The 21,633-nt window shown below is 26.3% G+C and overlaps 4 protein-coding genes across 11 annotated transcripts; 1 reads left to right on the top strand and 3 right to left on the bottom strand.

Annotated features, from left to right (window-relative positions):
• Nucleotides 1–1,705: 1,705 nt before the first annotated feature.
• LOC124428001 (leucine-rich repeat flightless-interacting protein 2) lies at nucleotides 1,706–7,328 on the bottom strand. Of its 6 annotated transcripts, none has more exons than XM_046971512.1 (10): nucleotides 6,883–7,327; nucleotides 6,579–6,704; nucleotides 5,868–6,011; nucleotides 4,824–4,950; nucleotides 4,597–4,733; nucleotides 4,241–4,504; nucleotides 3,987–4,125; nucleotides 3,762–3,887; nucleotides 3,375–3,589; nucleotides 1,706–3,285 (listed from the first exon to the last, which is right to left on the bottom strand). In XM_046971512.1, exons 3-10 carry the CDS (start codon nucleotides 5,949–5,951, stop codon nucleotides 3,175–3,177), a joined length of 1,203 nt encoding a protein of 400 aa, XP_046827468.1. In that variant the 5' UTR covers nucleotides 5,952–6,011; nucleotides 6,579–6,704; nucleotides 6,883–7,327; the 3' UTR covers nucleotides 1,706–3,174. The 6 variants fall into 6 exon arrangements, with proteins under 6 accessions (XP_046827468.1, XP_046827467.1, XP_046827471.1 ...); XM_046971511.1 differs by having other exon boundaries at nucleotides 6,871–7,327; XM_046971515.1 differs by having other exon boundaries at nucleotides 3,774–3,887; nucleotides 6,579–7,328.
• Nucleotides 7,329–7,957: 629 nt separating this feature from the next.
• On the bottom strand, nucleotides 7,958–9,878 carry LOC124427850 (replication factor C subunit 2). The gene is made up of 6 exons (XM_046971221.1): nucleotides 9,612–9,878; nucleotides 9,168–9,435; nucleotides 8,811–9,059; nucleotides 8,506–8,715; nucleotides 8,305–8,418; nucleotides 7,958–8,134 (listed from the first exon to the last, which is right to left on the bottom strand). Exons 1-6 carry the CDS (start codon nucleotides 9,722–9,724, stop codon nucleotides 8,033–8,035), a joined length of 1,056 nt encoding a protein of 351 aa, XP_046827177.1. The 5' UTR covers nucleotides 9,725–9,878; the 3' UTR covers nucleotides 7,958–8,032.
• Nucleotides 9,879–10,224: 346 nt separating this feature from the next.
• On the top strand, nucleotides 10,225–14,187 carry LOC124427922 (SHC-transforming protein 1). The gene is made up of 11 exons (XM_046971358.1): nucleotides 10,225–10,507; nucleotides 10,916–11,013; nucleotides 11,098–11,168; nucleotides 11,257–11,317; nucleotides 11,431–11,604; nucleotides 11,687–11,850; nucleotides 11,944–12,179; nucleotides 12,319–12,468; nucleotides 12,602–12,729; nucleotides 12,838–12,948; nucleotides 13,080–14,187. Exons 2-11 carry the CDS (start codon nucleotides 10,918–10,920, stop codon nucleotides 13,212–13,214), a joined length of 1,326 nt encoding a protein of 441 aa, XP_046827314.1. The 5' UTR covers nucleotides 10,225–10,507; nucleotides 10,916–10,917; the 3' UTR covers nucleotides 13,215–14,187.
• A 1,047-nt stretch (nucleotides 14,188–15,234) lies between these two features.
• LOC124427923 (putative RNA-binding protein Luc7-like 2) lies at nucleotides 15,235–20,917 on the bottom strand. 3 transcript variants are annotated; one of them, XM_046971362.1, is made up of 6 exons: nucleotides 20,757–20,917; nucleotides 20,335–20,429; nucleotides 18,813–18,918; nucleotides 16,753–16,851; nucleotides 15,835–16,640; nucleotides 15,235–15,729 (listed from the first exon to the last, which is right to left on the bottom strand). In XM_046971362.1, exons 3-6 carry the CDS (start codon nucleotides 18,849–18,851, stop codon nucleotides 15,651–15,653), a joined length of 1,023 nt encoding a protein of 340 aa, XP_046827318.1. In that variant the 5' UTR covers nucleotides 18,852–18,918; nucleotides 20,335–20,429; nucleotides 20,757–20,917; the 3' UTR covers nucleotides 15,235–15,650. The 3 variants fall into 3 exon arrangements, with proteins under 3 accessions (XP_046827318.1, XP_046827317.1, XP_046827316.1); XM_046971361.1 differs by having other exon boundaries at nucleotides 18,813–18,930; XM_046971360.1 differs by lacking the exon at nucleotides 18,813–18,918.
• Nucleotides 20,918–21,633: the final 716 nt, after the last annotated feature.

Raw genomic sequence — 21,633 nt, forward strand, 5'->3', positions numbered from 1 at the left:
AGATGCATTGGACTTAAAGAGACTTTTATAATCTGAGGAATAAACGTCAAAATAGCATTATTTTATATTTTAAGCATTTTTATTATTAAAATCGAGATAGAAATTTTGCACTTTTTTCTTTTCTAAAGTTCTATTAAATTCGTAATTTTATTTTAGTATAATCAAGTTTTACATTTAAATCGATTAATTTACTTTAGTAACATATAAACAATAGATTATTCTTAGAAACATTACAAAGATCGTAAAGATACAATCGATATAAAATAAATTCGATTCACTCTCTTGACAAACGTAAAAAATACGAACTCGGAAGTATATAATTAATAAATAAAATTATTTTATTAATATTTATTAGACGCTAACATTTCCATTTAACGTTTGAGAGATTTAAATTTTTGCTAAGCTTATGTCATCTCAGGAATTAGAAGAGAATTTTTAGAGTAGAGTTTTTTTTTAGCTCGTGATAAAACCTGTTTGTAATAATTTAAGTAATTATTTTAAATTAATTGTTTTACACTTTAATTTTTGATATACCGAAAGTACGATCTTAAGTCATGCTTAATAATACATTATATCTGAATCTGACTGATGTTAGAGGATGAAACTTTCAGTAAAAGAGATTTCACCTACCTCTTATGTTAACTATGAACCTTGAAACTTTCAAAAAGGAAAGTCATCTTGGTACGCAGGATTTTAGAGTAAAGTCAATCCTACCTCATGAATCTTTATTAACACCAACTTCCACGCAATGTGATTCTAAGTCGGTATTTACTTATAGTATATAGAATTTTAAAGTTAAATCATATGCAATTATTTACCAAGCAAATGGCTGCATGTCTTTACACATCTCCAAAATATTATATATATATACATACACACAAACATTAATCCAAAGTTATGAACAGAAGTTTGAAAATTTGTATTGTTTTAGTATGGTTTCGTAATAAATTTAGGGAAAAAAAAATATATATATGAATACGATTGTTTCATTGCAATTTTGAGCAACGAAGAAACTATTACGATTAAAATGTAAGCTTTTAGAAAAATTATATTACATCTTAATTGTTTTTCAATTTTTATTATTATAAATTGAAATTGCAATAGATTAAAACAAAGTAAAATATTCATTTATATGTCTTTAATAAAGATCTGCTAAATATTTTCAATTAATTTCAATTAAAGACTTGTTATTCATTGCAAGGTATGTGTGTATATATATATATATATTGGTTTAATTTAAAAAGAATAAAAATTTGATCAAATTAAAGTAAGATAATTAGTAGAAAAAAAAATAAAGAAAAAAAAAAAAAAAACTTTAAAAAATTATGACAGAACATATATTATTTTCTATTTTTCTTTTTCAATTTATTAATCAATAATTAAACATTATTATTATTATTATTATTATTATTTTTTTTTTTTTCCATTTGAAATAATATCATGGACTATTAAAAATGTGTGTGTTTCTAAACGACAAACTGTTAACACATTTTTTTTTTATCCCTTTGGCACACATTATTTAGAGCGCAAAGATAAAACTTTTTCAAACATAATTTGATTCTCTTTAACCAATGATATTATGACGGGTAAACTTCTATAATAGGACAACATTGGAAGTAATATGTATGTACATTGTGTATATTCGCATGAGTCATATTAATGTGATTATGGACAAAACTTTGTTAAATACACAAAGAATATCACATACATTTATAACAATATATTTGAATTTATTCTAAATGTACAAAGACCACACTATTGTACGCCTAATTTTTGTAGTTCGTATCAATCCCCGTTGGATGAAAAACACATATCAGTCACAATGTTTCAGAAATCATTTTGATACAAGTTATAAATGCAACACGATCATAAATATACTTTCACTACCAACATATTCAAGGATATGTTTTTTGTTCTTTTTTTGGTTTTTTTTTGGTTTTTTTTTCTTTTTTTTTTCTTTTTTTTTTTTCCAACGCAGTATACAATAATTTTATATCTTCTCATCTGTTATTACTATTCTGCACAATAAGGATATATTTATACTTATTTATTTTTTTCAAGCATATTATTTTATGGTTCGCTAAAGGACAGTCCGGTGTGGTTTTTGTCATTTATGATCTATCTTGTGTGTCGCGATAGTTTTTAATAATAAAATGCATTTGAAAATTTTCAAAAAAACTAAATAAAGGATCAAAGGAATAAAAATTGAAAACTAATTACGTAACTCATAATTTCAAATGTTCAAACTCTTTTAAATACATTCGTAATTGATCACTTCCATTTTACACTAGAAGAATAGTTTAAAATTTAAGAATTTAAGTATACTTATTATACCAAGTACATAAATTACTAAAATATGTTAACTTCTTTATATAATTGCAAAAATCATAATATTTTTCTCTCTCTTTCTCCTTCTTCCTGTTTATTTCAAACTACAAAATATTAAATTTGTATGCACTTTGATTGTGAGCATGAAGCTTCCAAAATTGAAATATTGATTAAAAATTTATATAAATTCTTATTTATATAATTATATAAATTTATATAAATTTATACAATTTAAATAAATTTATATGAATTATTGTTTTATATATATTTATAATGTTACACATTGACATCATTTAATTAGTCAATATGTAACACATAATTCGTTTTTAATATTGATGTCAATGGATAGAGAGAACCATGTAAAAACCGATAGGCTGTTATAACATAACAATGTTATGTACATGCACAAATTGTCTTTACACAACTATTTATAAATTAATATAGTATTATAAATGCCTAAAATATTATTACTAAACAAGCATTTTCTCGTTGTTAAATTGCCATTAAACTGCTTATTACCAAAAGACCAGATAAAAACAAAGAATGACTTTGCGTACAAATTCATTAGTATAAATATTTTTATACGTATCATTCTCTAAATGATAAAAGCTCTTTAAATTATAAAAGATCTGATAACAGTACACATACTCTCTGTTAAATGTTATTATCAAATTGTCAAATAACTTTGATATATTTTGCGATATTGTTATTTTAAAAATTATTAAATAAATGCTTTTCGTCTATAGATAGCATAAAAGAAAAAAAAATCGAGTAGATTTGACGGATCCCAACAAAAAAAAAAAAAAAAAAAGAAGAAGAAAAGAAAAGAAAACAAAAATAATTTCATCAAAGATCTTTAAAAAGAGCGGATTTAGCATTTTTAAGTTTATCTAATCGCCTTTGTAAATGCGAGTTTGCTGTTTCGAGCTCTTCAACGCGTCCTTGAAACTCTCTAACCTATAAAAAAAATATCATAAAATTATCAATACGTATCATTGTCACATATATTAAAATGGATTATTTAAAAAGAAACAGGGCTTCATTACTTCTCTTTGCAATTTTCTCTTTTCAATTTTGAGTTCATCTTCCGCTTTCTCAGATGCTTCTGCCGCAGACTTATAACGTATTACTTGACTTTCTAATCTAGCCACCGTGGCTTGTAACGTAGACATATCCTGTTCCGTTTTCTGCTGCTTGAATTTGTAATCGATTAAAAGCTTATTAGCCTCTCGTTGAATATCTTCAGAATACGTTAAGCCACCTGTTTCAATAAACAGCTCGTATAAAGTAACATTTGATGTAATTGAAAATTGTTATGACAGATAAAACATTTCGTAACTATTTGTTTATAAGACCATTTTATGGAGTATTAAAAATTAAAAAAAAGATGTATGCACTCCATCACACATGTAATGTACAGATTTAACTTCAACCTAATACTGCACCCGGGGATCTCTCAGATCTAATGCGATTCTTGGTTTCTTCTAATTCCAATCTTAAATGTCGTATTTGATCTTCTAATTCTTTTTTCTCCGAAGCGAACTTTCTCAGTCGAACGTCTGTAAGAGAGAGGAAAAAAAAATCGTTCGATTTATACATATTTTTGTTTTTGATTATATCAATTATAATATAAATAATGTCAGATTAAAATAATATACCCAAGGATCCTTTTCCAGCATTCTGCAATAAATCTGCAGACTCTTTACTAACTAATACTCTTCTTCTATGGCAGGGTCCACTTTCAACATCATTTTCTTCATCGGTTCCTTCATCTTCAACTATCACTAATCCATTTTCCTATATGATAAGTGATTATATCATTATTACTATTATTATTATTATTATTATTATTATTTAATAAATTCATTTAATTTTTAATGATAGAAAATTTTTAATTAAAACTAAAAGATACCTGAATTAATGTATCCCTTTCTAACAATTGTGTTCTGCATAAATCTAAATCATCTTTTAATCTTTGACCAAGTCGTTTTAATTGTTCAGCGTCTCGATTCTTCTCTCGAAGTTCTCTACGTAATTGGGCTGCCATTTCTTCTAATTCTTCCAATTTATCTTTTAATATATCAACTTGATAGGCAAAAGAAGATTTTTCATTGTCTAATTGGGCATTAGCTATCATTGCTTTTCTGAATTTCTCTTCAAATTCCTTCAGCTCTAACTATAAATTATATAACACTTCAGTATTTAATGACTCAGTGTTAATTCTAATTAAGATGGTCTTGTTATATTACTCAATTATGAATCACATACCCTAAGATCTCTACCAAGTCCCACATCTTCTAATGAATCTTCTGATGATTTACAGCTGGATTGAAAATTATTAGAATTTGTAAGCAAGCGTGATGTCCTTACAGGATCTGGAGTTACTCTCATGGCTCTATTAGGATCTATATAAAAAAAAAAAAAAAAAAAAAAAAAAAAAAATCATTGAAATATGATATAATAATTTTTTGAATTTCTTTTTTTATAATAGTTACCTGAACACATGTCATAAACTCTATCAGCATTTTCTTCTGCTTCTTTCTGTTGTCTTTCCAATTCACGCATTCGGATTTCTCTAGCTTCAGCTCTTGCTTGTCTCCTTGCAGCTAATCGTGCTTCTGCCTGAAAATATGTATAGAAAATCCATCCTTTTACCAATAATATTTTCAAATTCAATTGATTATTAACATTACTAGAATTAAATCAATTCTTGTACTAATATATACATACATACATACATACATACATACATACATACATATATATATATATATGTTTATGTATATGAGTGTGCAATGAATATACAATTATTTAAAAAAAAAATATTGATATATTAAAATGTTTTTTAAACTTTATACATCTATAAAATTCTGCGATGAATAAAAATACACAAATATTATGTTTTTTTTTTTTTCCAATGCAAATAAAAAAATAATATATACTTAATACCAAAAATATAAAATACTTGTCTGAAATATAATAATCGTATAACTTTAATTATTTTAATAATAACAATTTCTTTTCTCTTGTTTCTTTCTTAAATAAAAACAAAATATAATAGTAGTTGTTTTGTTATACTCACTTTTAGCGTTAACTCCGTAGACAAAGTTACCTGTTTTCCTGACATTCCTATCTTATCTTTATGATAAGCTGTTATCATTATGCAGTTTATAACATGTAACTTAGTAGCGGTTAAAGTATTACTTTACGTCTTCTTCTTATAGAAATGTGGATAGAACAATATAGGAATACTAATTTTATATATATATATATATTAATAAACAATTTATATCCAGGTATGAAATTATAAATTTAGATAGACATAAGCTACTCATAAACGTACACGTGTATCGCCATTCTATGTATCATAGAGCTATTCAATTGGTTTCCTTCAACTTACATTTTTCTCATTGAACATAATAATTCTATAGAACATAATATTACAATACTATGTTTTATAGAATTGTTCTATATTCATTGAACATAATATTTTAATAGAATTAAAAAAAAAAAAATAGATTATTACTATTTTTTCATACCTCTTTAGCTATTTGATCAAGTGCTTGATCCTCAGCAGAATGCCGTGTGGCAGTACGCCTTCGTCCAGTTACAGTAGATTCCATTTGTCCCTTTTATTTCTTTATTTAAACAGCAGCAAATTGATAAACAATTAATGCCTTTTCCTTAACACAGAAAAACAATTCAATTTAACTTTAATGTGACAAATTAACAATGAGAATAATAATCGATAAAAGGAATATAATTCAAATGTAAAATTGATTTATTTATATCAATGAAAGTCAATGTCATTTTATATGGGAAAAAAAGATCTGAATATAGGAAATATCTTTTTTTAAAGCTTAATCCTTTATCTAACGTTAATCTAATATAGATATAAAAAAAGAAATCATTTACTCGTTTAGGAAATATATAAGATTGACATAATGTATCAATGTATCAAGTATATCATATAATTAAATGCAACCTTGATGCAAGATAATTAAGTTAATACAATGTAACGTATAGTGGCAGAATATAATTGTTATTAGAAGAAAAAAAAAAAAAAAAAAAAAAATGGACTATTAACAAATAGATATTTCTTTATGATAATTCTTTATAAATATTCATATTATATATATATATATATATATATATATATATATATATAAATATATATATATCAATATATATATATCAATATATATACATATATATATATATATATAAAGTTTGAACTATCCTTGTTATACCTGTATTGCCTGAATCAAGAGATGACCACAATTATAATATTGGATGTTAAATCTTCGACGTTGTCCCCGAAATAAATGCTATATATTGTCACTCAGTATAAAAGTCCAGATCATTATAATAATTGACTATAAAATATTTATAATGATTAATAAAAAAAAATTTATATATTTTACGTATTAACACACCCACGTATCACGAACGAATGCGTCCATGTAGAAGTACTATAACTGATGTCTCTTTAACTACTTATGCCTTAATTTAGTGTTGGGCCTATCTAACGAACAAACTTACAGAGGTACGTACACAAGAATGCCTATTAGCCAGCGGACAGCTGCATCTTGTTTTAAAAGAAACACATGCAAAAATAACCAGACACTATAAATAAAGTCAGTACAAATCGGACGTGACTGCCACGATGACCATTCGTAGAATAGAATTAATTTTCCTATTTGATAATGATCAATGTTTTCGATTTAAAAAGAAGAAAAAAAAAAAAAAAAGAAAAAAAAAAGAAAGAAAAAGTATATATATATGTATATATATTTGTGATTTTTTTCTTTCTAGCCTTTTTTTTTTTTTTTTTTCTGTTCTTTTCTCTTTTAAACACCAATAGTTTAGCCTGGTCTGTGGTTGAGATTATTTAAATTTGTGAATGCGTGACATGAGTGCATAAAATCCCACTGGATATATCGCATGATATTTTTCGAAAGAGTTTCTCGTTCAGTGATGCAAAGCACACTGCGCCGCGCCTCAAATAACTACGTTTACTAGCGACATCTGTCCCGATTATTTGGTACTATCTTTAAAGTAAATGCCGGCATTTTAACGTATTAATCTATCTTTCGATATAACAAATATTAAACAATTTGTTATTATTATTATTATTATTATTATTAGATATCTTCATATATTTCTATTTTACCAAATGAATTAAACTTTTTACGAAATGTTATGAGATTAAGCGGCACGATTAAATATTTCACAATTAAACTAAAAACCCGGCCTGGGTTTATGGTGTTTTTTTTTCTTTTTTTTTTTTTTTTTTTTGTAACAATCGGCATCTTCGATTAACTTCAGGCTGACGGCGAAAGCACTACAGCGCCCTCGTGTAGAGTCTTCGTGAAAAAAAAAAAGTACCAATCAAAAACCTACGATAAGATTTTTTTTTTTTCCTTATATTCTTTTTCTTTTTATTATTATTATTATTATTATTATTATTATTGTTATTGTTATTGTTATTATTATTATTATTATTTTCGTTTCATTCTGATTCTTTCGTAATCACAAGTTAGTTTTGAAATAATCGAATGAAATAGTTTGTGTATATAGATATTATATAAAAATACGTAGAGTGTATAATAAATGTAAAAAGAAAAAATTTCAAAAATTATACGTACATATATTGACTTATTATTATTTTTACATTTGAATTCAATTAAACTTAAGATTTTTGTTATTTCGAAACAGCTTTTTGACATAATCGGGCCAGCAGACTGTTCAATTGTAACAAACTATTAATACCATTCACAATACCTAAATGCGTTATTCCTATTTCCTGAAAGAATAATAATAATAATAAAAATAAATAATTTACGACAGGAAATATTTATGGAATATATTATTGTAAATTTATAATCAAATTAATTGAACGAAATGTATATCAAGTCAAAATGGCAACCCCCTTAATTACATGTAATATGTAGACATAAAAAATAATGTGTTCACCTTTATCATATCTAATTTTAATTTTTCATCTATAGGAAGATTTTTACAAACACGAAATATATTTCCAATCATATCTTCTGCGGAATAACCCAATTTCCATAAGTGTTGCATTATCTGTTTAAAATAAAACAAAAGAGAAGATCAAATAAATAATATAAATTAAAAACTTAATTAATATGTTTTATCAATATTGAATGTTACCGTAAAAGCTTTACAAATATTTCCTTGGGTACATAATTCAAGCATTTCCTTTACCAAAAGTGGATGTGGTTCATCGCATACTTTAAAAACATTTGTACCATTTACATGACCAAATCCATTGTGAGTAGATTGTAAATTATTTAATGCTTGTCTCATATCACCTTGGGCGGTAAATACAATAGATTCTAAACCATCGTCCGTATATGAAACCTATAAATAATTTTTTTTAATAAAAGAATACTTTGTTTTGGTTAAGAAAAGAAATTTTGTAATAAAAAAAAAAAAAAAAGAAAAGGAAAAATTACATTCTCCTTCTGACAAACTTCTATAACTTTTGCCAAGATTTGTGCATCACTTAATTTCCCATATCTTAACATGGCACAACGTGATTGTATCGGTTCAATAATTTTCTCACTATTATTACATGCCAATGCAAATCTAGTTGTACTACTGTATATTTCCATTGTACGACGAAGTGCTTGTTGTGCTCCATCAGTCATACTATCAGCCTCATCCAAAATAATTATCTTATGTTTTCCTTTAGCTAAATTGACCTAAATTATATGATTACAGATAAAAGAAAAAAAGAAAAAAAGAGTAGTCTTTTTTCTGAACGATGAATATGCATCCTTTTTTTTCTCTTTTCTTTTTTTTCCACTTACTTTCTTCTGAGCAAACATTTTGATCTTATTTCTAACGACATCAATTCCTCTGTCATTAGATGCATTTAATTCTAATACTGCATCTTTAAATGTTGGACCTAAAAGTGAACGTGCCAAACATAAAATCGTTGTAGTCTTTCCAACGCCAGGTGGTCCACTAATAATAATATTTGGTGTATTTCCATGTTGAGCAAAAACAGATAATCGAGCAATAGTATCTTCATTGCCAACGATATCTGTAAATACTTGTGGCCGATACTTTTCAATCCTGTATTATGAAATAATACAAAAATTTTTTAAATCCATTTAATCTTAAATTAATAACAAATAAAAATACTATAACATTTTAATTTCTCATAGAAAATATGAAAACATGCAGATAGAAAATAACCTTATTTATTGAAACATCAAATAAACGAATGATACGTGAAACATTTAACCTACCAAGGTAAATCACAAGATTTGTTAGATTGATCTTTATTTTTTGTATTATATCCACTCGTAGATGGTAAAATTTCTATTTCCATTATATCATCGGTATCATTGTCCTGCGTCATTTTTAAATTTCTTTATCAATGTCTATACTATTTTTTACCGGTAAAAAAACCGCGGAAATAAGATTGAAACATTTGAAATCAATTCTATTATATATCTAAGCTATGATTGGTTACATTTTTTATACAGTTTGTCTATATGCGCATAAATGCAATTTTACGTTACCAACCAATGAAGATAAAAACTATGAAAATAAATATGAACCTCGATGATCAAACAAAAAAATCCTGTACTTTTCGTAAATTTAATTAATTTATTATTATAATTAAAAAAAAATTATTGAAATAATTTCACACGAATGAAACAATTGAAAATAATTTCTTGCGTAAATGAATGACAAAGGATAATTACATTGAAAAAACTAAATGACCCATAACGTCTCTGATTGGTCGAAATCAAAATACCATGTTGCATCGTCGACCAATTAAATTTAATCTTTAAAAAGACAATTGTTGACATATCCCTTTAAAGGGTTTCTATAATGATACAACGATTTAACAGACACACCTGATTACACCATATGGCAACACTGGGTGTGATCATTCATCAAGATTTGTAAAACGATAGTGATACTTGAATTTTTTAATTTCTTTGACAGTGTAACATAATGACGTTATACCAGTGCCTGTTAATAATACCAGTATATTCTTATATTGGCATAATTTAACTAAAATTAATTCTTGGAATAATAACATCATCGGATGCACAATTTCTAAAGAATTTCCTTGTATTATTTTAAGTGTCATCAATGTATCAACATTCTAAATAGCAGCAATATAGATTGGGTAATATTTTTAATTCTTTATTTATAGAAATATTTTCAAAATAAAGTTAATCGTCATTATTATACCTTTATTTGTTTGTCATTCAGTTTAAATAATTCTATCTAATTCTAAAGTTCAATTCTATGAAACAATAACAAGTACAAGTACAAAGTTCACTTCTATAAAACAATAGCAAGTAAAATTTTTTTTTTTTTTTTTTTTTTTTTTTTTTTTGAGATATGTCAATCATTTTAATTAATTTTATATAAATTTTAATTATACCTTTAATGTTATGTAACGAATATAATATTTCCAAAATTGATTTAATTTTTTTAATTTTTTTTTTATGCATTACACATTTTTATTAGTTTTATTTTTGTTCATATATTTTGTAATTTATTTATTATTTATATAGATTTTCTTTTTAAGGTATGGCGACGGGTGGTAGTTTTATAAGTAAACCAGCTAGAGGATGGTTACATCCCGATCATTTAGTGAGTAAAGAAGGGATTAGCTATATGGTAAAAGTAAGTTATTTATAATAAAAAATTATTTCTTACAAAGAGTTATATAAATGTACCTATTAATAATTATATTATTAAATATAATAGTATATAGGATGTCTCGAAGTATATACTTCTATGAAGAGCCTAGATTTTGAAACGAGATCATGTGTTGCTAAGTAAGTAATAAAAAAATATTTATTCATGATAATCATCATATACGTTAAATATTTTTAATTTTCTACAATGAACCCTCTTATTTTATAGGGAATGTATAAATAGAGTTTGCGAAGCTGTTGGATTAAAATCAGCTGATAAAAAAAGAAGGGTAAAACATTACAAGTTGATTAATATGTGTAGAAAAAATATATATATATATATATATATATATATATATATATATAAATTTTTGTTTACATATTTTTTATTTTTATATTATAGGTTGATAGAAAAGTTTTAAGAGCAATAGCTGATAAGCCTCGTATGGAGCATGCAGGTACTAACATCAACTTGACAATTAGCAGTAGTAGTTTGTCTTTAACTAATTTAGAAACTGGACAAGTTATCGCAAAACATGACATGCCACGCATATCTTTTGCTTCTGGTGGTGATACAGTATGTATTATATTGTTAAATAAAAATAATATCAAAATTTAATATATCATTTTTATAAGGAGAGTATACTTTTTTATTATAGGATATATTAGATTTTGTTGCATATGTTGCCAAAGATATGCATGAATGGCGTGCGTGTTATGTTCTGGAATGCGAAGGTGGATTAGCGCAGGATGTTATATCTACGATTGGTCAAGCATTTGAAATAAGATTCAAAGAATTTCTTACTAAACCAAATTCATTGCAGTAAGTTTGTAATTTTAATTATTTTAAGAAGTATTTATTATTTAGAAAAAAAAATAGATTATTATTATTATTATTATTATATATATTTTATAGTCCTGTATTAAATGGTATGAGGGAAGCAGATAGAGATTATTATAACGATTTACCAGGAAAGGTACCACCAGATATTGGTCCACCACCAGTACCACCTTTACCTAATGCAGCATCAACATTACCAAATTTAAAACATCACTCTACGCAAAATCAAATAACACGTTGTAATCCACAAAACTCTATATTACATGATACTTGCTCTATTGATAATAATAGACAACTCCAACAATGGACAGGTAATTTTATCGTAAAAAAAAATTGTGTTCATTTTATATGTACTTAACATACTGATCGTTATTTATATAACTCTCAATATTATTATTATTATTATTATTATTATTATTATTATTATTTATTTATTTTTTTTAAATACAGAAACTGGAAATTTAATTGATTTAAATGCAGATGGAACTACCTCAAGTTTTAATCCAGCACATGAACACAATTATATGAATGACAGTGTCATACTTGCAAATAGAGACAATCATCGTGAAAACACATCACTTTTTGATGTTTTCGATATGCGTAAGTTAATATATCTATTTTTTTTTTTTTTTTTTTTTTTTTTTTATAATAATATAATATTAGACAAATTATTAAATATTCTATTTTCTTTCTATTTCTTTTTCTTTTTCTTTTTTTTTCTGTTTTTCCTCAGAACCATTCAGTTCTGCTATATCAGAAATGAATAAATTAAGTCCACGTTCGCAGAAAAATCAATTAAAGCAAGAAATATGGTTTCACGGTAGTGTCAGTCGCGCTGAAGCAGAATCTATGCTCATGAGAGTGAGTATAATTTAAAAATAATCAAAATAAACTTTTTTTTTTCTTTTTTTTTTTTTTTTTTTCCAATGCGAAATTTACGTGTAATATAATTTCATTGACCTAAATTAGGATGGAGATTTTCTAGTTCGTGAATCACAAGGGTCACCAGGTCAATATGTTCTTACTGGTATGAATAACAATACACCAAAGCATTTGTTATTGATAGATCCAGAGGGAGTTGTAAGTATTTTTATAATTAGAGTTAATTAAATCAACAAGTTTATATATCTTCTTTTCTTTCTTTCTCTCTCTCTCTCTCTCTCTCTCTCTCTTTTCTTGGAAATAATGTGAAACAAAAATACAATTTACAGGTTCGCACAAAGGACCGTGTTTTTGATAGCGTAAGTCATTTAGTTAATCATCATTGTGACAACTTATTACCTATAATATCAGCAGACAGTGTCTTAGTACTTCGCCATCCCATTCCTAGGCAAACAAATTATTGATTCTTCTAATTTGCTTTCCTATATGTAATAGGATAATAATTTTGATAATCCGAAAATCAGTCAATGCGCTAATGCGTAAAGGAGAATTTTTTTTCTTTTTTTTTTTTTTAATGATGAAATACCTATTCATTTAATTTGAAATTACCTCCTATAATTTACACTAGATCTAATAACTAATAATTAACCTTTACGTATTAATAGTTTGTGCGTGAAGGTGCTTGATAATTCAGTGGCATAAATAGTATAATAGGTAATTATTAAGGTTATGTAAAGGAAAAAAAAAAAAGAAAGAAAAAAAGAAAAAAAAAAAAAGAAAAAAAAAGAGATCTGATATATCATTTGATAAAAAAATTCATAAAATATCAGACGGATAATTTGTATCATAATCTTATATATTTAACACTTCGCATTTTTATATTTCTATATCGTAACCCAACGATATTCACAAAATAATATTGAATTACTGTGTATATGAAACTTACAGTAACTGTATTTGATTTATTTCAATAATTCTTACATTATTACACATCAATATCATTAAAGGATAACAAATAAACTTAGCCCAATTTGGCCTAAAAATTAATACTCTCAGAAGACTGATTCTTTTTTTTTTCTTTTTTTTTTTTTTTTTTTTTTTTTAATATATATATATATAAGAAAATTACTTGCACATATTTGTTGTGTGTCATCAGTTTATTGTAAAAGAAGCCTAGAAAAGGCACGATTTTTATGAAATACTTATATTAAGCATATTTTATTGCATATATATATATATTTATCTGATTCATAAGTTTTTTTTTTCTTTTTTCAATTATATTAATATATTTCAAAGCACAGCGTTGTTTAAAAATATACCGCAAAAAGTTTGAATGAACATTGGGACCATATGAACCACAATTTATTCCTATAAATTAATTTTTGCATTGTAATTATCACTTTGTCCAAAATCAAATATAACGATATCTTTGAAAAATTTTATTCAATTATTTATAAAGCAATTTATTCAGCAATATATATATATATATATATATATATATGTATATATAATAGCAATACATATATATATATGTATATATAAAGACAATGGATAAACATGAAATTTATAAGAATATAATCTAACATTCTGCTTTATCTCTTTTATTTTGCATATCTTGTTGTCTTTCTCTTAACTATAAAATCTAAGTAATAAGAAAAGCTCATGGCATTATACAATTTCTCTTTCATCATGATACGCAAATGACATTAGAATCTTCAGAAGTTCCATGTATAAAACTTGGAGTTAAATATTTTTTACTGAAGACTTCTTTTTCGTACATGAGAACTCGTTATTACAATACAACTTGTAACAAAGTAATTTTTTTTTTTTTTAAACCTTAATTTTCATTCATCCATTTCACCATCTATCTATATTAATTTATTTATTACATTTTCATCTTAATTTATTAACTATCATAATAGTTCCTCTTATTCCCTTCGTAATATATTGAGAAGCCATGATGATAACCAGCAGTTAGTAAAAAATAATAGTAATTTTTTTATTTATATAATTTTGAAAACTTTTTTTAATTAATAGAATAATCATAATATGATATCTCTCTTATATGTGGTATCATTAAATCAGGATAGCGACTATGCTTGTTTTAATATAGGTATGTGCAACATATATATATATATGTATGTATATATATATATATAAACGTATAGAGAAGATCTAAAATGTATCGGATACTTAAAATTTATTTATTTACAATGGACTAAATAGCTAATTTAAAAGTATAATTATATATATATATATATATATATATATATATATATATATATATATATACTAATTTAACCAGGTAAAAATGAAAAATATATAATAACTTTGCAGTTTCTAATTTATATATACATATACATATACATATACATATACATATACGTATATACATATATATATATACATATACATATACATATATATATATATACAACCTTTAATAGTTTCTTATTGATTAACAAAAGCAGAACGTAGCACGAATATGTCGATTGTAATATTATTATTGAAACTATATAAGTGACATACAAATCCTTCTTCATATATTCATATCCGAAGTGGATCACATCTCATTTATTAATATTTAATATACGAGTTATTTTATTAATTTATTTATTTATGTTTGTTAATTTATTTTACACATAATCTTGAAAAATCTGCATATATATGAAAAAAAGGGAGAAAGAAAAAGAAAAAAAAAAAAAAAAAAAAGGAAAAGAAAAAAAAAGAAAAGAAAATACTGTTTTAAAGTAAATCATTAAACATTATTGTGTGTGTCTGTCTCTCTCTCTCTTTCTTTCTTTCTGTGTATGTGTGTGTATGCATGTACGTGTGTGTGTGTGTGTGTATGTATGAATGTATGCATGTATGTATGTATGTATGTATATATATATCGAGTTTTATCTCTTCCGATCGTTCGATGCACTGCGTCGAGATCGAGATCGACGGCCACGACTGCCACTTCGCGAACGTTTCGATCTAGAACAGTTTAAGAAAGAAAAGAAAAAACACAAAGGCAAAGAGAACGTTTTCTTTATTTGATTTTGCAGAAATAATCAGGATGAATTTTATTTTGATACCAACCTCTTCCCTCGACTACGACTTCGAGATCGTGACTTCCTTCTGTCTCTATCTCTATCTCTGCGATCACGATCACGATCACGGTCACGGTCACGGTCGCGTTCACGATCACGGTCGCGCTCGCGATCTCGGTCACGATCGCGTTCACGGTCGCGATCACGGTCGCGTTCACGATCACGGTCACGGTCACGATCACGATCACGATCACGTTGTTCACGGTCGCGATCTCGATCACGATCACGATCCCTTTCTTTATATCCCAAACCACGTCCCCTATCCGATCTATCACGGTCTTTATCACGATCCTCTCTATCTCTATCTCGTCGTCTATCTAATAACGAGTCACGTTTTTCTTTACGCCTTTCCTCAACCGTTTTCTGTAATTCCGCCAGCTTTTCTCTTATTTTGATAAAACCAAGATGTAACTTTCCACCAAAATGATCGGCCAATCTTCTGTCGTTATCATGTATACCAAGATATGCGCTACACACTTCACACACTCTCAATTTTTGTTGTTGATAACTCGATGCTGGCATACTATTTCGATATTCTTGCTCAGCCTCGTTCTTTTTCTTACGTAGTTCATCGATTTCACCCATCAGCTTCATAGATTCCTCAACAAAACCTTCTTCCCCTAGTTGTTCAGCCTTAGCTAATTTCTTACCAATCTCTTCGGCAAGAACATGTACATTGTTTGCTTTTGCTGCAACCTCAGCGCTTAATTCTTCTTGTGTTTCTGCTAGACGTTGTTTCGCTTGTTCGGTACGACGATCGCAGTCCGCGATAAAATTTTGCAGATGTTCCATAGCCTAATGACAATTCATATTTATGAGATTTATTGTAAATATATATATATATATATATATATATATATATGTAATTTTTTACATCAACTAGATAATAAGATAAGAGGTTACTTACATCAATATCATAAAAATGATCCTTTTTCTTTTGTGCCGCCTCATAGTCAGCCCGTAGGGCCAAGTCGTGAATCTGGGGGCATTCTCCCAGGTCCATGCGCTGCGATTTACAAATTAATTCATATTAAATTATTATATCTTCTTAATAAAGTAATTGTTCTTATTTTTATATATGTATATATACATATATATATATATACATATATATACATATATATATATATATATATATATATATACATACATATATATATACATATATATAAATATATATACATATAAACACCCTTTGCGAGACTTCAGTTGAGAAATCTTATTTGACAAGAGCATGGTTGTTGGGTCTGCTCTGGATTTCATGTGAAATTAGTTTGAATTTATTATTAAAGATAAATTGTTTATCCAAGATCTCGGACAATATATAAAATCCCCCAAAGAGATAAAACCTAGGTAAAGTATTCATATTTCGCTTCTAATATTAAACATATCGCCTTTATTTATGATTCCTTGGATGAAATCAATATTTTATGTCAATACTCAATTTAATGAGTATCATACAAATAGGGATATATTTATTACTAAAAGTGAGATACATATACGCACCCATATATTTTTAAAAGGAGATGATCTAAAAATGTTTCAAGACGAACTTATAAACTATTGCACTTGCACTAATGCGCTATTAAGAACGCATATGAAAAATCGCTCTCATCGGTTGATTTTCAATGGGTAAATTAACAATGTAGTTTTATACATAGAATTCACTTACAGAGTGGTAACACCTCTCCGCCTGACACGACAATGCGATGACAATGACGCTACAATCAGCATACACCTTCAGTTCACATGTTCATTTCTATGAAAGAACTTATATCCTAATAGTATATTACACTATTTACGTACGGCACGAACTGCCTTGCGAGACTGCTAAACGATTTAGAAAATCGAGTTGAATACGTACATCCAATGCTGAGGGGAATTTTGCTAATGGAACTGGCACGTTGTATAATTCCGCTTAATATTGTCTCTGCTTCATGCCATCTCTCACTTTTTCTTGTGGACATTTTATGTTTTGCAAATTGCCAATATCTTATTATTCCCACATCGAATTTATGATAAAAGGAAAGTTTTTATACGTTAATTATTACATATACATCAATATATATATATACATATATACATATATATATATTTTTCTATTAGGTTCATATTAATGATGTCTGTACTCTTAGAATTATTTTAATTATCAATTAAATCGATCATAAATATAGAGACCTGAAATTCAATACTAAATATCCCCTATAAAAATACACATGTATTCGATTAATTGCGTCATTCTATAGTTTCATAAAAAAAAAAAAAACAAAAAAAAAAAACAAAAAAAAAACAAAAAAAAAGTGCAACTTTTAAATTACTCATAAAAAATAAAATAAAATAAAATAAAAGAAAGTTAAGTAAAATAATAAGAATAAATAAATGAATAAATGAATAAATGAATAAATGAATAAAAATAAAAATAAAAAATAAAAAAAATGTAAAGGAAAAATGATCTTGCCTGAGTTTTGTATTGAATAATAATAAGTTAAAGTATATATTAGATCATATATTGAAGTCAATTAGTTTTGAGAGTTAAAAATCGAAGAAAATATACACTATTTTATGTTTTCATGGCAATTAGCAAGTCTTACTTACAGATCAGTGCTTCATTTCCTGTACCCATAATTCCAAGGTTGGTTTTTCATATATATACTTAAAATAAACTTCATTTTCTACCTGCCATAAATGGCATTGTTAGTAAGAAGCGACTGTAAGACATCATCGCATGAATCAGCATGATGCTACTCACCAACTTACACGCCTTTCAGGGTCTGGGAATATTAAATGCGGTACTCAGCGCCTCACCAACCATATATATATTATATATATATGTATAGTGGTAGAGAGGCTGAGACATCCGCTCACCATATTTTTTTGTCAATCAAATTAACACCTAATACTTTAATTATGTAATAATAATCAAATTGTATATGTAATACGTACGTCCTTTTCGCTTTCAGTACTTACAGTAACGCGCATGTGAGAGTGACAAGTACAACACGACATATGAGCGGACAATACTCGCAACAATATTGTACAATGGATCAGATTGACTTTGCTTTTTCCAGAGACTCTGGAAATAGAACTGTGGTTACGTTGGTATTAGTGGATCTGAATATCATTACTTTCGTGCGCATTCGTCGTTAATATTTCATTTCGGTTTGAACTCTGAGTAGTTAGCCAACGCGTTACCTTCGATGATAGAAATCACTAAGGGTATTTGTTAACTGTGAGATACATATTATTATCATCAATATTAAATTATATAAAATGCTTTTCAAATTGATGAAATAAATACAAAAAGATAATATTAATTGATCTATTTCAATTCTAATTGGATGTTTATTATTCATGATATCACTTCTTCTTTTTTTCTCTTTCTTTCTTTTAAAATAAAAACCTTCATGAACATAATAAAAAGTAACCATAGATATTATTTTACATGTAATATACTTACTAACATTCCTGTATTTATTATTAAGGAATTGAAGGGGGAAAAAAAAAAAAAAAAAAAAAAAAATTCTAACTCTTTTTATTTAATAATTGTAAAGATAAAACATTAGAAGAAATTGAAAGTTTTAAATACCAATGTGTTTCACATAACAAACACCCTTATGACCAATTCGCACGATATGACAATGAAATGCGCGAAGCAGTGGATGTTGCATCATACAAGTACATAAGAGTATATATTAAACTTCTTAAGATTTATTATATATTAATGTGTGCATACTTAATATTCTGCACTTGGGAAATATCAAAAAATACATAATCTAACTACTTTTTTATTTCTTTTCTTTTCTTTTCTTTTTTTTTTTTTTGTTATTTTTATTTTATATTATTTTGTTTTATTTATTCTTTTTTTTTTTTTTTCTTTTTTTTTAATTATTTTGACTATGTCATCATATAGCAACTATTGTGCTAATAAAATATATATATATATATATATACATATATATGAATGTATATACATATATATATATATATATATATATATATATATGAGCTATAAATTATTTTAAAATATATTACTACCCTGTGCTACAAAATCTCTCGGTGCTAATATAATATAATAATTTGATTCTCAATGAAAATCTTCAGGTACAGAAATATCAAAACACCACTGTACTTGTACGCTTATAAATTACGATAAGGAGAGTAGGTTTCCTTATAATCTAAATTTGTCAACAATCTTAACAAAGAAGCACACCACCTAGCAAAATGAAGGCATAAGATTGATTTATTGAAGAAAACGTAAGATATTAATGGAAGAATTTCTTTTTTCTTTTTTTTTCTTCTTTTTTTTCTTTAATAAACAAAAAAAGGACTCGCATTAAATTTAACACGGTAAAATGGATTAAACTTATAGATCAATAAATTAAACAAGTTCTTTGTAAGAAACTCATATATGCTTGTATTTATGATATATGTTATGCCAGTGGTGTGCTATATTTTAATTTCGAATTAGATAATTTCACATTGTACTCACCGTTGATGAAAGTATCTCGTGTGGACAGCATGCCAGGAGAAAACTCTTGCAGACCTTCGGATCGGAGTATTTCACTTGAAATTTGTTATTTTCACCTATAGTGAAAAAAAAAAAAAAAGAAAAGAAATAAATAATATTTGAAAATTTTCCAAGCTCTCTGTGTGCATATATATATATACATATATATATAATATATACATATATATATATATATATATATATATACGTATTATGTATCTATGATTTGTGTATGTATGTATGTATGTATGTGTATGTGTGTGTGTGTGTGTTGATAAACGATCAATATGGCTTCGTGTCACCCATCTTGTGTCGATAATTAAGTTTCATTCGTTCATTCTTTAGATTTAGTCATTGGAAATAACAATAACAATTTACTGAATAATTTATTAAATAATACCTACCATTTCGACCTGTTCCCATTAATTGATCGAGCATAGCTCGCATCTGGTCGTGTGCCGTCATTTTTTTCTCAGTATTACAACCTTCAGAAACGCACAACGAACGAACAGAGAACCACAGCCACGCCACCGATTTCGACTTTCGAGATATCATCAAAATATATCGATCCGTTAAACACGAAGTATATACTACATTGAGATTTCACACTCACCTATTAAAATTATTTAACAGTGGAACTATTATAGCGACCTCTATCCACTATATTATAGTATCTCTATCATTATTTTAATAGAGTAGCATTTCTAGTATATATATATATATATATTTTTTTTTTTTTCTTTTCTTTTCTTTTTGCGAACGAATCGAACAATCGTATAATTCATATAATTAAAATAATTATCATGCTACGTATAAAAATTCTTTTGGGGAACAATTTAATAATAAGTATTGTAATCAATTAAAAATAAGGATTTATATTAGGTTGGAAACTATGATACGGGCGTTGAATGAAAATAAATAACTAAACAAAAACGCCCGTTTCATAGTTTCCAACCTAATATTAAACTTTAGTAATTTTTTTATGCATTTGGTTGGTACCAAATGCAAAATAGTATTAAGAGATTTTTATGAAGAAAAAATTTATGATTCTTTTTTCTTATTTCTTTTTTTTTTTTTTTTTCTTTGCTATTAGATATCAATTTGACAGCCATATAATATTTTTAACTAATTCGAATTTGACCAATGTAGTCGCGAAAAATATTCAATTGAACGTAGCCATATTTTATTCAGACATAAAAATAAATGTTTTTCTTTCTCTCTCTCTTATTTTATTTATTTTATTTATTTTTTTCTTATGAATATAAATTAGGAGAAGGGTCA

Source organism: Vespa crabro, chromosome 11, assembly GCF_910589235.1.
Source record: "Vespa crabro chromosome 11, iyVesCrab1.2, whole genome shotgun sequence".
Taxonomy (NCBI): Eukaryota; Metazoa; Arthropoda; class Insecta; order Hymenoptera; family Vespidae; genus Vespa; species Vespa crabro.

What these genes read in the sequence shown, in the direction of transcription:
- LOC124428001 (XM_046971512.1), bottom strand. Translation starts at nt 5,951, where the DNA reads ATGGAATCTACTGTAACTGGACGAAGGCGTACTGCCACACGGCATTCT. An exon ending in AAAGGGATACATTAATTCAG is followed by an intron (nt 4,126 to 4,240) that starts GTATCTTTTAGT and finishes CTTATCATATAG; the next exon opens with GAAAATGGATTAGTGATAGT. An exon ending in ATCCCCGGGTGCAGTATTAG is followed by an intron (nt 3,590 to 3,761) that starts GTTGAAGTTAAA and finishes TTATTGAAACAG; the next exon opens with GTGGCTTAACGTATTCTGAA.
- LOC124427850 (XM_046971221.1), bottom strand. Translation starts at nt 9,724, where the DNA reads ATGACGCAGGACAATGATACCGATGATATAATGGAAATAGAAATTTTA. An exon ending in AAATGTTTGCTCAGAAGAAA is followed by an intron (nt 9,060 to 9,167) that starts GTAAGTGGAAAA and finishes CATATAATTTAG; the next exon opens with GTCAATTTAGCTAAAGGAAA. An exon ending in AAGTTTGTCAGAAGGAGAAT is followed by an intron (nt 8,716 to 8,810) that starts GTAATTTTTCCT and finishes AATTATTTATAG; the next exon opens with GTTTCATATACGGACGATGG.
- LOC124427922 (XM_046971358.1), top strand. Translation starts at nt 10,918, where the DNA reads ATGGCGACGGGTGGTAGTTTTATAAGTAAACCAGCTAGAGGATGGTTA. An exon ending in ACAACTCCAACAATGGACAG is followed by an intron (nt 12,180 to 12,318) that starts GTAATTTTATCG and finishes TTTTAAATACAG; the next exon opens with AAACTGGAAATTTAATTGAT. An exon ending in TGATAGATCCAGAGGGAGTT is followed by an intron (nt 12,949 to 13,079) that starts GTAAGTATTTTT and finishes TACAATTTACAG; the next exon opens with GTTCGCACAAAGGACCGTGT.
- LOC124427923 (XM_046971360.1), bottom strand. Translation starts at nt 20,907, where the DNA reads ATGATATCTCGAAAGTCGAAATCGGTGGCGTGGCTGTGGTTCTCTGTT. An exon ending in ACGAGATACTTTCATCAACG is followed by an intron (nt 16,852 to 20,334) that starts GTGAGTACAATG and finishes TGTAAATCGCAG; the next exon opens with CGCATGGACCTGGGAGAATG. An exon ending in ATCATTTTTATGATATTGAT is followed by an intron (nt 16,641 to 16,752) that starts GTAAGTAACCTC and finishes AATTGTCATTAG; the next exon opens with GCTATGGAACATCTGCAAAA.